This window comes from Paralichthys olivaceus, chromosome 4, assembly GCF_024713975.1.
Source record: "Paralichthys olivaceus isolate ysfri-2021 chromosome 4, ASM2471397v2, whole genome shotgun sequence".
Classification (NCBI taxonomy): domain Eukaryota; kingdom Metazoa; phylum Chordata; class Actinopteri; order Pleuronectiformes; family Paralichthyidae; genus Paralichthys; species Paralichthys olivaceus.
Genome location: NC_091096.1, coordinates 709849 through 724269, shown reverse-complemented (window position 1 = coordinate 724269; position 14421 = coordinate 709849). Strand labels below are relative to the sequence as shown.

The following is a 14421-nucleotide window of genomic DNA, read 5'->3' as shown; positions in this document are numbered from 1 at the left end:
ACCACCGTGAGCTCTCCTGGATGTTTCCCACCTCAGACTCAGAAAGTCCAAATTCACAGGCTGCAATTACACAGATCGTTTTAACTCAACTCTGGAACCAGTGACACATTCAACACATTCAACACATTCAACACATTCAACACAACCAGTGTGTAAAACTGACTGACTTCAAATCACACTTCGACTCTAACACTGGTTAAAGAAACCTGATTAGTTTGCACACGTCAGACTTGTCTCCAGACTAGATTCTGTTCTAACATGAGAACAAACCCTGGATAAGAAAACAGGTGAGTGTGAAGAGTTCGAGTCACAAGTGAGTTTTAAGAAGAAACATCGCACCTTGACTTTATTTCATTAAGACGTTTCTGAGTCTTCACACACAGAGTTGACCAAAACATTAGAATCAGTGAATGAATGAACTCTAACATCAGTCACAGGAAACAGCCTGAACTCAGTGAGTAACACGTGTTACACAATCTATATGTGGAAACATCAACTGTGGTTTTCACTTTTCTCTATGTGGAGCAGACGCCATCTTGTGGAGAACCTCCACACTTCAGACGACCTCTAACCTCAGCTCCTCTAAAAGCTCAGGGTTGAAAGCTTTGACATTTGCTCATGTTTTTCAGAAATGTCCGACATCGAGGTCCAGTTTTCATCTTTATTTGTCATTTGTGTTTCCCGACAGTTGTCAGGGATCAGCAGCTTCACACAGAGTCGCTCCTGTGCTGCGGGAATCGTGTGGTTATAGTGATCAGGGAATCTGCTCACAGTGTTCATGGGTCATGGTCATTTTTACAGAATGCTCCGTCAGTAATTCACTGCTCCTCTGTCTCCATCATCAGAATATCACCTTCTCCTCCAGCTCCACACACACTGACTGTGTTCTCTCCTGTGTTAGCGTCAGTGTTGCCGGCCTTCTCACTTGTGTTCATATGATCTAATCTCTCAGCTCTGATACAAAAGGGATTTTGATCCAGTGGAAATACAGTTTGAATGTTTTTGAAGTAATAGATGAATAGAAAATAGTCGTGACTCTCACATCTGTTCATCAATGATTCACTGATGCTCAGTTCCTGCATCATCACGAGATTTTGCATTTTTTTCTGTATTTCTTTTTCAGATTTTTTAATTCGTCTTCATGCTCTCGCTTCAAGTCTTCCAGTTCTTTCATGTGTTTTCTTTCCATCCTTATCTGATCCTGTTGTTCCTTCTCTTTTCTTTTCATCTCTTCTTTCAGTTCTTTTTCTTTGTGCCTCGACAGGTTCTGTAACACCTTGTACTCGTTGCTGTGTTTCTGTTCTGTCACTTTCCGTTCTTTCTCATGCTGCAGCTTCAGAGCTTCAAGTTCTTCATCGTATTTATATTTGAACTTGTTGAGTTCTTCAGCTTGTGTTCTCGCCTCCTCTTCATGTTTTTTCTTTATTTCTTCCAGTTGTTTCTTGTATTTTTCCTCCACTTCTTTTCTCTCATTCTCCTCTTGTTCTATTCTGAGGCGATCTTCTCTTCGTTTCTTTTCATATTTTTCTTTCTCCAGTTCAAATTCTTCTTGGAGCTTTGTAAGTTTAATTTTCTCCTCGTGTTGACTTTCCAAAACTTCCCAATTTCTTTTCTCCCACCAGTCTTTTCTCTCCTTTTCCCAGATCTCTCGTTCTTTCCTCAACTCTTCTCTACTCTGCACCAACTCTTTATCAATTGTTTCTGTGGATTTGATTTGTTTCTCCAAAGCTTCCAGTTTTTCTTCCCACTCCTGTCGCTGCATCTCTTCCAGCTCTTTCCTCTTCCTGTCTTCATCTCTCTTCCCTTGTTCTTTCATTCTGTCTTCAAGCTCCTTGATGTTTTCCTCCTTCTCCTTCAGCTGTTTCTCACTTAGTTTTCTCTCCAATTCACTTTCCTCTCTTTGTTTTTCCATTCTGTTTTTCATCACTCGTATTTCTTCTTCATGTTTTCTTTCTAGTTCCTCCATCTCTCTCCTCATCTCTTTGTTCTCCTTCATGATTCTTTCCATTTCTTTCTGCAGTGCTGCGTTGCTCTCTTGCAGCATCTCATTAGTGAAGCAGCTGCCTCCATTTTCCTTCACCATGATGCAGATCTTGCCTATCAGCTCACGGACCTGTGTGTGGTTGTGTTGATCGTAGTTATTAAACACATGGTATCGTCCTCCACAGTCAGAAATCAGCCTCTGAAAGAAAACGTCACTTTTCTTTTCAATGAAGTCTTCGATGGACTGCTGTTCTTTCTCCAGTTTGTCTCCTCCAGTTAAAAGAACGATGGTGAACTTTTCAGAACTCTTCCCAAAGCCTTTCTTGATGAGTTTCAACGTCTTCTTCTCTTCTTCTGTGAATCTATCAATTTGTATCACCAGCAGGAACACGTGAGGTCCTGGAGCCAGAAGACTGACACATTCCAACAGCTCCTCATAAACCTCTTCATGGGACAAAGAAGTGTCAAACAGTCCCGGAGTGTCGACCACCACCACAGGACGACCGTCCACTTTACTCTGTGCTTTCTTACAACGTTTGGTGACCGACATTTGACTGAGTTCGGATTTAAACTCCTGTCTTCCCAGAATGGTGTTTCCAGAGGAGCTCTTTCCACAGCCAGTCTTCCCTATCAGCACAATCCTGAGACACTCTGGTCTCTGTGTGTCTTCATCACCTGCAACATGAAGAAATGGTGAATTTAATAAAGAGTCAAAAAGACTAGAGCGTAACACAGGATTTATATCGGTTGGCTTGTCCATAGTATAAAGCAGAAAGAAAATGTCAGGACTTACAGATGTTCTGTCTTTTGCCTTTAAGCATCCGAAGTTCAGCCTGTAGGTTGACAATCGTTGATGTTTGGGCCTGTGAGAATGTTTCTGTTGTGTAGCTGCACGGTTTGTGCTTATTGTGTTTCATCTTTTCCACAGTGTCCAACACCTCAGTGATCTGCTGCTTGTCCTTCATGTTGACCACAACACATCTTTCTCCACAGCGCTGACGGAGCTCCTGGATGTCCTTGGTTTTCTTTAGAAAGTCAACAACAGCTGGATCAGTAGGATCTGAATCCACCGTGAACAGAATCAAAGTGAAGTCATTGACACAAGAGCTGAACACTCTCTGGATGGTCTCGATCTCTCCCTTGTCTTCATCCGTGAGAGGACCCACAGGTAAGACCAGGACGAAGGCGTGGACGCCCTCAGGATCACAGAGGGAGACACACCTGAATGATGCCTTCATCGAGGCCTCCAGACGTTTTCCATACAGAGCAGGAAGCTGCACCAGAGACACCTGATGTCCACACTCTGATGAGGACCCAACCTCAGTCTGACCCAAAAAGTCCTCAGCTGCTGAGGTCAACCCTGCTCCTCTGCTCCCACACAGAACCATGTTCAATGATGGTCTCACACCGAGGACGGATTCTTTGTTTTCATGCACAATGTTCTCAACCTTCTTCATTAACTCCCCCTGGTCCTCATCCTTCACACAGTAGTGTCTCCCTCTACAGGCTCTGAGGAGCTCAACCAGAGGGACAGTCAATGTGTTGTAGTCATGGTTTATTATGACCATCGAGTATTTAACAGCATCTTGACCAAACAAAGGGAGGATGGACATCAGTGTTTGTCTGTCCTCCTCATTGAAACCAGCATTGACCATCAGCAGCAGGACAGTAGGTGCAGTAGGACACAGAGTCCTCACCTCTCTTCTCACTGTCTCTCCAGACATGTCTGGAGTTTTCACCACTGTGAATGGTTTTCCTCTCCACTCTCCACAGGCGGCTACACACCGACTGTGAGCTGAAGTGAAAACTTGGTCCCTGATGATGAAGTTTGCCAACTTTGTCTTTTCATATTCACTTTTCCCCAAAAGAACAATCTTTAGCTCCGATGCTGTAATAGAACACAAACAAGGATTAAATCATCTTGATGGTCACATGAATAATGTGTTCAGACTCAGCTGAGGCTGGAATCACTGCTCTCTGTGTCGTTCTATGATTCAGAGTTCGGGGTTTAACGTGTGCTCAGCACGTGTGCAGGTTGAGGTGGTGACTTATCCAAATGTTTAATATGAACTTTTGCAGTATTTCCTCCAAGTGAACACGGAACATGATACTTACATGAAATTGATTAAGATAAAATGATATTTCTCTAAACTTGTCATTATTCACTACAGTAATTAACATATGTTTATATATTTGTTTACAGTGGACTTTGAGTTTTTAAGAACACGTCACAACAAGAAAATTCAACCAAGCTGTGGTATAATAATTAGACTGATTATTATTATTGAGTGAAAGTGACAGTTTGCACGATGGAGGACAGGCGGGTGTGAAGGGGATGGAGGTGCACGAGCTGTAGGTGGAGCCAGAGGAACAAGATGACCTGCCTCCTGCTGTCAGAGCATAGTGACAGTTTCATGTCATATTTGTTTCCTGCTGCAGCTTTGACCACACGCACAATGTTCCATCATTAAGTAGCAGCTCGATGTTTGAATTGAGTTCTGACAGGTTTCACTCACCAGCGGAGGGAGTCTTGGTTTCCTGTTGTGTTGGTGTGTGAACATCTGGTGCAGCAGATGTTGAGTCCTCACTTGCTTCACAGCAAACATGTGCTCCATTGCTCCTCACTGTGATCTGGCCCAATTGGTACAGCAGCTCTGCGTGATTCAGCTGATGCAGCTTTATGTAATTGTATTTGCACATTCTGAGGATGTTGTTCATCGACTGGTGCATTGAACCTGAGCTCTCCTCTGTGGATGATATCACAACCAGCGAATGGTCAAATGATCGATCACTGAAGAGCTTCAGGACTCTGCAGAGCCGCACGTTGTGTTCCTCAGTGAAGTCTTCTGACTGGAGAACCAGCAGGAACACGTGAGGTCCAGGAGAAGCGAGTCTCATACAGTGTCCTACTTGTTTTTGTAGTTTCCTGTCAGATATTTGGGGATGAAGCAGATCTGGGGTGTTGATGAGACAAATTCTCGTCTCATTAATTTTTCCAGTGACTTTCTCACAACCGTCTGATTCGCCCTGAGTGTTGAACACAGGCGCTGCCAGTATGAAGTTTCCCACTGAACTCCTCTCAGACTGGCTGTTCCCCAGAAGAACAACCCTCAGCTCAGACACTCAAGAGAAAAACAAAATAGAAACTTTACATGATCTGACTTTCCTGTGATGGTCAATAGAGATGAAGTGACATCATGAAGTCAGAAAGACTCGGACTGTCGAGCTGAAATTATGAGTGATGTCATCATGACATATGAAGTGTGAAGTAAATATTAGACACATGATCTTCAGCTTATTCACAGTTGGATTTCAGATATTTAGCTCATTAAGATTTTAATGACATCATGAAATTCATTGCAATGTAAAACACCCAGTTTTGTCTGATTGGACGTTTACAGATTGTTTTCATTTCCTCTGATTTCTGTTCAACTCACGATCAGGTGGCAGGAAAATGCTGCGGCTGCGGCGCAGTCGAGGCCGATCACCATCGCTCACTTCAAGAATAAAGACAAATACGTAAGTGATTCATTGCATCTGCAAATGTTACAAAGGTTGTGTGTTTAATAACGAAGAGAAACATGCACGTGTCACAGAAGGTTTTGAATAAAGACGTTTTCAGTTGTATGTTTAATATATATTTAATATACTGTGATTTACTTTTCAATTTGTCAAACAACATTTAAACGATCGCTCTGTTTGACGTCTGGTTTATACTGTTATTGTTGCACTGTTGGTTTCTGTTCAATACTCACTTCAGTACATTAGCTCTCTTATTATGGGTGCCTTGCCAGCTGGGGGCGGAGCTTATTATTATGGGTGCCTTGCCAGCTGGGGGCGGAGCTTATTATTATGGGTGCCTGCCTCCGTTTTTCTAAGAATTTCGTCCAATCATTCGCTCAAAAATCGCGAAAACGCGGCCAAAACCGACTCAAGGTCTCTCGCCCTAAAGAGCGAGAGGGCAGGGCTGAGTCAATTTACCGAGAAATCTTTTCCGGTCTCACCTCTCCATTGACTCCCATGTTAATTTTGGGAAAAAAAGTCAGAAATGAGAAAAACAGAAACATATTTATAACTTGCTCCCACGGCCTCATTTCTGAACTCTCACCAATAAAAACAGATCTGTTCGGGGAAGTCTTGTGATTCTCACAGTGTTTTCATTTCTCAGATACGACTTATAGATTTGGAGTTAGAAGCTTTTGTTTGAGGGCTGGTCTGAAACCAGTTTGAGTCTCCAAAGTGATGTGACATCAGGTGTTCCTCATCTAATCAGTGAGTAACCATAGCAACCCCATAGACTGTCAGAGGGAAAGTCTCCTCTATAAATTTACTAAACTCAAAGTTTTTACCACGCTCCGCTTTGGCCCAGTGGTTAAGGCACTTGCATCATGTGACGTGAGTCTGGGTTCAAGACCGGGTGAGGCTGGTGGTTTTTGATCAATTTTGGAAAATTTAAATAAAAGTAAAAATAAGCCCCCCCCCATGGATGAAATCCCATGGATGGTGATGAGACCTTACAACATGGTTTCTCTCTCTCTCTGAAATTGGTACAGTCCCCATGTTGACATAAAAATGCAGCTTTTATACATGTCTTTCTCTCTTCTCTGTCCTTCGTCTTAAAGGAAATGTCTCTCTGTGCGACGAGCACAAGGCACCCATTCAAAATGTCTCGGCAGGAGAGATGTTCTAGTGAATATTAATACTTCATCAGTTCTCACACAGTGACTCACCTGATGCTGTAGTCATGCTGTCAGTGAGCTGGAAACCCACAGAGATATTGAAGAGGATCAGCTGTGGACATCACTGACATTAGTATCACTCATTGTTCTGATGTGCATACAGTTCTACAGCTGTAAGCGAACATGCATCAGGTTTACATCGGTGGCAGTTTGAAGAGTATACGTGTGAAATCGTGGAGTGACTCTCACTCGACCCGCCCTGCTGGGGCTCTGTCTCAAGGGTCAACACTCATCCTGATTCCTACAAAGAGTAAAACGTTTTTAAAAAGCTGAGTTTGTTGATTGGATCATGAAGAAGAGGCAGAAAAATGATCTGCCATGATCTTAATCTTAATCCTGGAATAAAAGTGAATCCTTTCATGAGCAATAACTAGAAACAATTCAAAACTCCATTTCTACGTCAGTGACTCAAATCAATCTTCCATTTTCTTTCTTTTTAGGAATAAAAAATGTTTAGTATTTATAATGTTATAATATTTAAAAAGCTTTTTTTTTTAGATCACACTTTGGCTTAAAGCTTCAGCTAAATGACATGACTCTAACTTTCATTGACTCCTCTAACTGGTTTATCCAGTGCAATTAAAAAAGCCACGGTAACAACTTCAGACAGACTCATGTATGAATCAGGTTATTTCATGAACAACCGATTCATCGAAATAGTGATATAAACATGTCTTTCATCGAGTTTCTGTCTGTTATTGAAATGAGGGACAGAACAAGGCAGTTTCAGCTCAGATAGTTTCAAATTGAATCAGATCACTCACCTGAGGACGAGGACCTCACACCTGAGGACGAGGACCTCACACCTGAGGACGAGGACCTCACACCTGAGGACAGGGACCTCACACCTAATGTCCAACTGTTCAACAATCTGTTGCTCTGATTCGGTTTCTGCTGTCTGGTCTTGAGGTTTAGTTGGGTGGATCTTGTTACGCCACAGATCCAAGACAATAGAAGAGGAAAGTAGAGCTGGTTAAAGAATGTGGGAGGGAAGAAGAGCTCAAGAGGAATCTCAACCATCAGCCTTTGACTCAGTTCTGCAGCAAACTTAAATCTACCGGAGTGAACAGGTCAGTTTAATTTGTTCCTATTCAATTACTGTAATAAAGATCTTAGTATTTTATATGTGAAAATGTTCAGTGCAGTGTTGAAGTTGATGCGTTTTACACAAAACGTTCAATATGAATAAACGTATTAAAATATTAATAAGAGCAGCAGCTCATCAACAAGTCACAACCACTGATTGGATCTGTGACTGAGTCCATCTCCACTCTGGTGAATTAACCTTCATGCAACACAGGAGACATGTTTTGGATCATTCAGGCTGTTACTACATGTGGCATCAGTTCTTGCCAGAAACTCACTTTTTCCAGCCTGACTGATGTTGATCGATGCTCTGACCTCGCGGGTGATCCGACCACAGACATCGAGAATAGTTTATAGAAAAAGCCCAATCTCCCCCCGATCGCCTCATTTGCTGTTGTAGATCATGAAGATATAACAATTAGACATTTTCATAACCTGTTAAAACTCTAATGTTGTTCACAAGAGTAAAATCAAACTTTGCACTTTAGACAAAAAGAAAATAAAAATATCACAAAAACTCGTTTTTGTTGCTGTCGTCAATCAAGCTCAGCAGCTTCTGATCTGAGACCAGCTGCAGTAAAGTTACATTGTGAAATCAGCTGTTATTATATATATATATATATTATTCTGGTCATCAAGTTATTTGTTCTCACATGTTTTTGGTGGATGCTGATCACCTGGATTTGTTTGTTCACCTTCAGATTCTCAGAGGAAGCAACAGAATCCACTGTGACTCGCAGAGAAAAGCAGAGTCAGGAGAAAACCTGGAGTTTGATCCTGAGATAAACTCTCTTCTTTCATAATTCACTGTGGACGTGCTTCAATCTGTCCCTGAAGCAGCGGGACAAAGTTTGTCTTCATCAGCAGAGATGATCCGTGACACAGGATTGTCCATGAAGTTATTTTTTATAAACGCTTAAGTTTGTGTCATTGGAATTATGTGAACGTTGTGTTTAGGTCATTTATGTGCAAATATTAGCTTGGGTTGTAAATCCATTTGTATCAGTCTTTCCTCAAAGATTTCCTTGATGTCCCCCTGGATCATTGTGTGTGTGTGTGTGTGTGTGTGTGTGTGTGTGTGTGTGTGTGTGTGTGTGTGTGTGTGTGTGTGTGTGTGTGTGTGTGTGTGTGTGCCGTCCTCAGGTCGACCACAGCTCGGAGGTTCAGGGGTTAAGTTTGGACCGTCAGCAGAGACCTGGACCAGAGAGACAGTAAAACCACTTTATTTATCCAAGTCTCGTTCTTCAGTCGGAGCTCCGTCCAGTAAAATCTGTAAAGTTGTGCTGAGCCTCCTGTGTTCTGACCTCCTGCGGGCGACTCTGGTATTTATGACCTGGAGCCAACACCTGGTCTCCTCCGCCACGCTGCTGATGCATGTTGGGACATTTTCACAGTTTGTGGTGTTTGTGGCTCCTGAGCTGTCAGAGGCTCAGCAGGAGGATTGAGTGCGATGTGAGCTCCACATATGAACACGTACTTTGGTGTTAAATACATTTTGCTCAGCAGTTTCTCACTATTTAATAAATCAACCAGTGAACTGATGAATCCCAAAAAAAATAATCCACTGTGGCTTCAAAAGTACACACGATTCAAGTAAAAGTACAAGTACCGATTCAACCTCTGTACTCCAGTTAAAGTACAAGTACTGATTCACTATCATCTGCAGTAAAGGTTTAAAGGTTCAGGATCTGAAATGTCAAAGTTTCTATCGACTGTATCTGAGACTCACGTCACATTAAAGTGGTTCAAAGATTATTTCACTGAAACTTCAGTCTGACTTCAAGTCAAATAAAAATCAAATAAAAACAGGTGAAGGTCAGAACAGATGTGTGAGCATGAGAAATGTTCCAGGAGGATGAACTGTTGAATGAAGGTTCTTCCTCAAGACCAACTTGAGAAGGTTCTGAAGCATCATCTTGTCTGATTCTTCACTTTCCTCCATCTTGTTTGTCCTCATCACATATTGTCCTCGTCTCTGTGGTTCACTCTCTCGTCTGATTCGTCTTGATTCGTCTTTCACGTCATTACATCTGTTGTGTTTGATGACACACAACAAGGAATCTTCTTTGTCTCTTATTGTCTGTTCAGGTGGAATTGTAAAGTACAAATACATGAAAAATCCACTGGAAGGATGTGAAGTGCCCTGATGGTGAAGTCTGAGGTAGAAGAAGACGTTTACAAACCTCTGCTCGTCTGTTTTCCAGCATGTCTCCAGGTTTCACTGTCACAAAGATAAAAGTCTCTTCATACCCTGATGTTGTGAGGGACACATGAAGCCACAGATTCTTCATTACCTGCACATTTTGTAAGACCCCCCCCCCCCCCCCCCCCCTCCACACCAGATGTTCTCCTTTTAACTTCTGAGCCTCTTAATGAGGAATATGCAGGCGAACGAGGAGCAGCTGGGATTCAAAGTGTTAAAGGTCCTGGAACCTGTGGCTTTACAGAAGTGTCTCCTGCAGCTCTGCACAGTTTTACATGTTCGCCACATCTGGGGCAGGAGGCCCCCACATGCCTGCGGCCGGGGAGGGTGGGGGGTGGAGACAAGCGTCTGCATGTCTGCTGAGAGGACGGACACATAAATACCTGGACGTCCACTGTCACTTTCAAACTGTCTGCAGGTGGAGGACAGAAGAGGAGGCTGAGACATGGTCCCACTGAGGCTGGTCGCCTTCGGCCGTGAGTATCTGCTCAGATTCAGTCCAACATGAGCCTGCAGCTCATGGTGGTAGTTTTAGTATACGGTGCATTGACTGCTCCTCAAGCAGCCGAGGATTCCAGCTTGTGTAACGACAGAACTGCATGAAAAACAAAGAGAAAACAGATTCATGAACAAAGCTGATGAAGTTTTCACTCTTTACTTTGATGCTGGAGCTTGAACTTGTTCCTTTATAGATTTTTACATTTGGCCTCCATCTTTTTCTGACTCTTTAAAATAATAGCTGGTTTACTTCAATAGAATGATAAATGTCAGTCAACGTGTGAAATAGCAGGAAACAAAACAGTTGTGTAGAAACGCTCCAAAGGATCAAACCAACTATGAAATGAATGTAAACAAAGAATAAGAAGCCGCAGAGTCAGTGATCAAAGCAGCTTCGTGTGTGTGATCGAGACTTGATGACGTGTGGAAGTGTGTTTTTTGTATGTGGAGCTGAAGATGAACTGAGCCAACGGATTGTGAGGTTTTCTGAGAAATAACTTCCTCTTTTTTAAAAAGAGAAGATTCTATTTTGTCTTCATTGTGTTGATGGTTTTAATAACATGAAGCCGTGTTGTGTTTGCAGTGCTGGCTGCAGCTTGGTATCTCACTGGTGCTGCTGGTAAGTGAGGAGATGATGAAGAAGATGATGGTGATGATGATGATGATGATGGTGATGATGAAGAAGATGGTGGTGATGATGAAGATGAGGATCAGGATGATGATGAAGACGATGATGATGATGAAGTCATTTCTTGTGATCTGTGTGTTTGAACAGAGGGAGAGGTGATCTACGCCTGTCACAATGACACAGCTGAGATATCATGTGGTAAGAAACTTACAGAAACCTGTAAAAATATAATATAGTATAAAAAATAAAATAAAATATAATATAATATAATATATATTAAAATATTAAAGAATCTAATATGATATAATAAAATGAGCAGGTGGATCAATGAGTCACAGAATTTCAACGAGGAGACGTTTTGACTTATCTGACTTTAGTTTAATTCTGTATTTTAAAACTTTTCTGCCATATATTAAAGTTTCGGATCACTTTAGCCTCTTGTGGTCAGAATGAGTATTGCAACACTAAATTATATAAAATATGATATAAAATAAAATGTATATATATATAATGTTCTTTTTGCTTCTTTTCAAAAGTGGAGACAAAGCAAAAGGCACAATGATCTCGTGTGATCATTTATTTGATTTGACTCTGTAGAACTCTGTGTGGGACAAAGTCAGTGTCGGATAAAAGAGTGTTTGAGCGTAGTGACTTCTCTCTGCTTCAGACGTCGGCAGTAAGATCAAACTGGAACACATCCTGTACAAGGTCGGCGTGGGGACGAGGTGCGGGGAGGGAAAACAGCATCCTGACGACGGGCCCGACACCTTCTGCTCCTTCCCCTGGTCTGAGATGGTGGTGGAGGATCTGTAAGAACCATCATTACAGAGTTTTCACGAGGTTTTAAGAACTTTAATCAACAGGAACCAGAACCAGCGGCTCCTCTCACCTCTTCTGGTTCTGATGTGTGTTTGGATCTGCAGCTGCGGGAACCGGAGGTCGTGTGAGGTCCCCGTCACTGAGCGAGTGTTTGGTGAATACGACTGTGAGGAGCAGACCCGGTACCTGGAGGTGTCCTATACTTGCGCCACGCCCCCCCCTCCACCTCCTCCTCCACCTCCTCCCAAACCTGACTGTACGTATAAACACACGCTCGCCACATAAACACACACTGTACATAAAAGTGGACGACAGGACCGCGCCCCCCGGTGGCTGACTGTAGTACAGGTCCCAAACCCCGCCTCCTCCATGTTAAAAATTCAAAGTAGACGTTAAATAAATGTTTGTCAAAGATGTTTCTGTCGTTTCAGCTCGTTCTTCTCTCTGATGTTTGTTCAAGTGTTTCTCATCAGTTTGGTTTAATCTGTTATTTGATGATATAAAAACGGGCGGAGACGTGATGATTGACAGCTGAGACTGAATCAGGATTGATCTTGATCGTCGTCTGTGTCTAAGATGTTTTGGCCTCAAGTCCAAGTCCAAGATTTCAGGTCCAAGAAGAAAAATAGAAATATATACGTCCTTTTTCCTTTAAACCCGTTGGACTTAGCACCCCCTGGTGTCACATTTAGCACGTTGTGTTTGTCATTAGTCACATTTGAAGATCCTGACACACTTTTAACATTTTCTCTGCAGGTGAAGACGAAGCCGCTGCTGAAGCCTGATGATTTTAAAACTTTACTGTTCATCTCTGAGGACAGAAGACACATCGACTCCACGTCCACCGAGAGACGAAGCAGAACCTGGTGTCACATGTGAAGTGATCTAATGTTTGAGTTCTGCTGTTAGAACACATGTTGTTTCTGACCTGTTTGATTTCATGTGTCTGAATAGATCAAATCATTTGAAGTGAATAAAATCCATGAGACATCGAGTGAAGCTGTTCTGTTCATTTCTCTTCTACATCACGTGACCTTCATCAGCAGAGTTTGCTCACATGGACAGACTTTGTCTGAGCGCGTTGCAGACGTTTGTTGTGCGTTGTATAAATTAGTGTGGAGAGTCTAAAACCACAAGTTAGACTTGAACTACTTATTATTTCGACTGTCATGTGATCACATTGGTGTCTTCTGTGTTTCACTATAACTGAGCAGCAGGAATCATGAAGAACTGTGTGCACAGCGTTCAGCCATGAAGCAGCGGCTGTTAATGTTCAGGCTTTTTCTGAACAGCACTGTGCTTTGTCTTTATCCTGTTTCACCATTTTCTGTCTCTGTGCTTAAAAATTCTGTTTTCATTCTTTACCAGAAATGTTGGATCTGTATTTTGACGAGAGGTGGAGTCTGCCGGAGAACGTTGTCGTGATCCCGGAGGAACAGGCGGCCATCGCCTCTTTCAGGGACCCTGAAGGTGTTTGATGCTTTATTACTAAATTTGGACGTCAAGTTCTAATAGATACTGACGAGGAGCCTTCAGAGGTTATAAGACTGAAACAAGAAACATAAGGTTTGCCAAAAGTATTTGGACACCACAACAACACACTTATGTTACGCAGGACTCATTCGCTTGGTTGGAAGTGCTGCTCATTCACTTTGAAAGAGGCAATGTAATGTGTTACCAAACAGCCTTGTTTGTCACGATGCTCACACTCAACTCTTCACGCAGCAGCTGAGGCACCAGCCAATCAATAGTTAATGCAATGCATCCTGGGTTATACTGGATGTGTTCTCTATGGGCATTAAGCTGGATAAGCCTGTTCCTCCCACTGTGATTGTGCTGAGATCCAGGTTTGGTGAAGACCAGTCAAGTTCTAACACACCGAACGGTGAAGAGCACGTCTCTGTGCACAGAAGAACTGACATGTTGAAACAGGAAAGGAACAACCTGTTGAGCACACTAGTCTAAACAATCATTAACTGTAGAAGTAGGATTTCTTGTCACTGCCACCAAGCAGCCAGAACAAACCAGAAATTAAAAGCAGACCCAGAGCCAACGTTAGAACAGGGGGTTCCACGTACTTTGGGGCAAATACAACATTATAACCTGTGACCCGAGTGACATCAACATCTTGTGTCTCTAAACGCCTTGCTGGTCCAACCACTTACCTTTCCTCCTTTACTCCCAGTGTTGATGCAGACGTGGAGAGGATAGGCTCCTCCCCTGTCAAGGTTTATCTTTACAACAAGTTTCTGAGCCCTTCACAGAGAGCATTCACCGTACTATCATAATCTGGGAGTTCCTCCTGATAACAGTTATCAGACATCAGTGATCGGATGCGTCCGTACTGCTGCAGTGATTTGAACCTGAGGGGAAACTCAGCCTTCTCCTGAGCTTTCTTATGGATAAATGGATGAGCACCGCCCAAGAGGCCTTCTGTCAGCTCATGTCTCTGCATGCAGGCTTTG

General features: G+C 42.7%; 2 protein-coding genes and 1 long non-coding RNA gene across 4 annotated transcripts; 2 read left to right on the top strand and 1 right to left on the bottom strand.

Moving 5' to 3' along the window:
- Positions 1–328: 328 nt before the first annotated feature.
- On the bottom strand, positions 329–7788 carry LOC109643167 (uncharacterized). Of its 2 annotated transcripts, none has more exons than XM_020108192.2 (6): positions 7487–7788; positions 6714–6774; positions 5421–5480; positions 4500–5105; positions 2777–3871; positions 329–2658 (listed from the first exon to the last, which is right to left on the bottom strand). In XM_020108192.2, the coding sequence occupies exons 2-6, from the start codon at positions 6727–6729 to the stop codon at positions 1085–1087; spliced, it is 3351 nt and encodes a 1116-aa protein (XP_019963751.2). In that variant the 5' UTR covers positions 6730–6774; positions 7487–7788; the 3' UTR covers positions 329–1084. The 2 variants fall into 2 exon arrangements, with proteins under 2 accessions (XP_019963751.2, XP_069379345.1); XM_069523244.1 differs by having other exon boundaries at positions 7508–7788.
- On the top strand, positions 2550–4134 carry LOC138407423 (uncharacterized). The gene is made up of 2 exons (XR_011240831.1): positions 2550–2676; positions 2912–4134. It is a non-coding gene; the product is annotated as an uncharacterized lncRNA (long non-coding RNA).
- Positions 7789–10342: 2554 nt separating the features above from the next.
- On the top strand, positions 10343–12950 carry LOC109643168 (protein eva-1 homolog C-like). Its single transcript, XM_020108193.2, has 6 exons — positions 10343–10487; positions 11093–11128; positions 11285–11335; positions 11805–11946; positions 12061–12212; positions 12713–12950. The coding sequence occupies exons 1-6, from the start codon at positions 10457–10459 to the stop codon at positions 12739–12741; spliced, it is 441 nt and encodes a 146-aa protein (XP_019963752.1). The 5' UTR covers positions 10343–10456; the 3' UTR covers positions 12742–12950.
- Positions 12951–14421: the final 1471 nt, after the last annotated feature.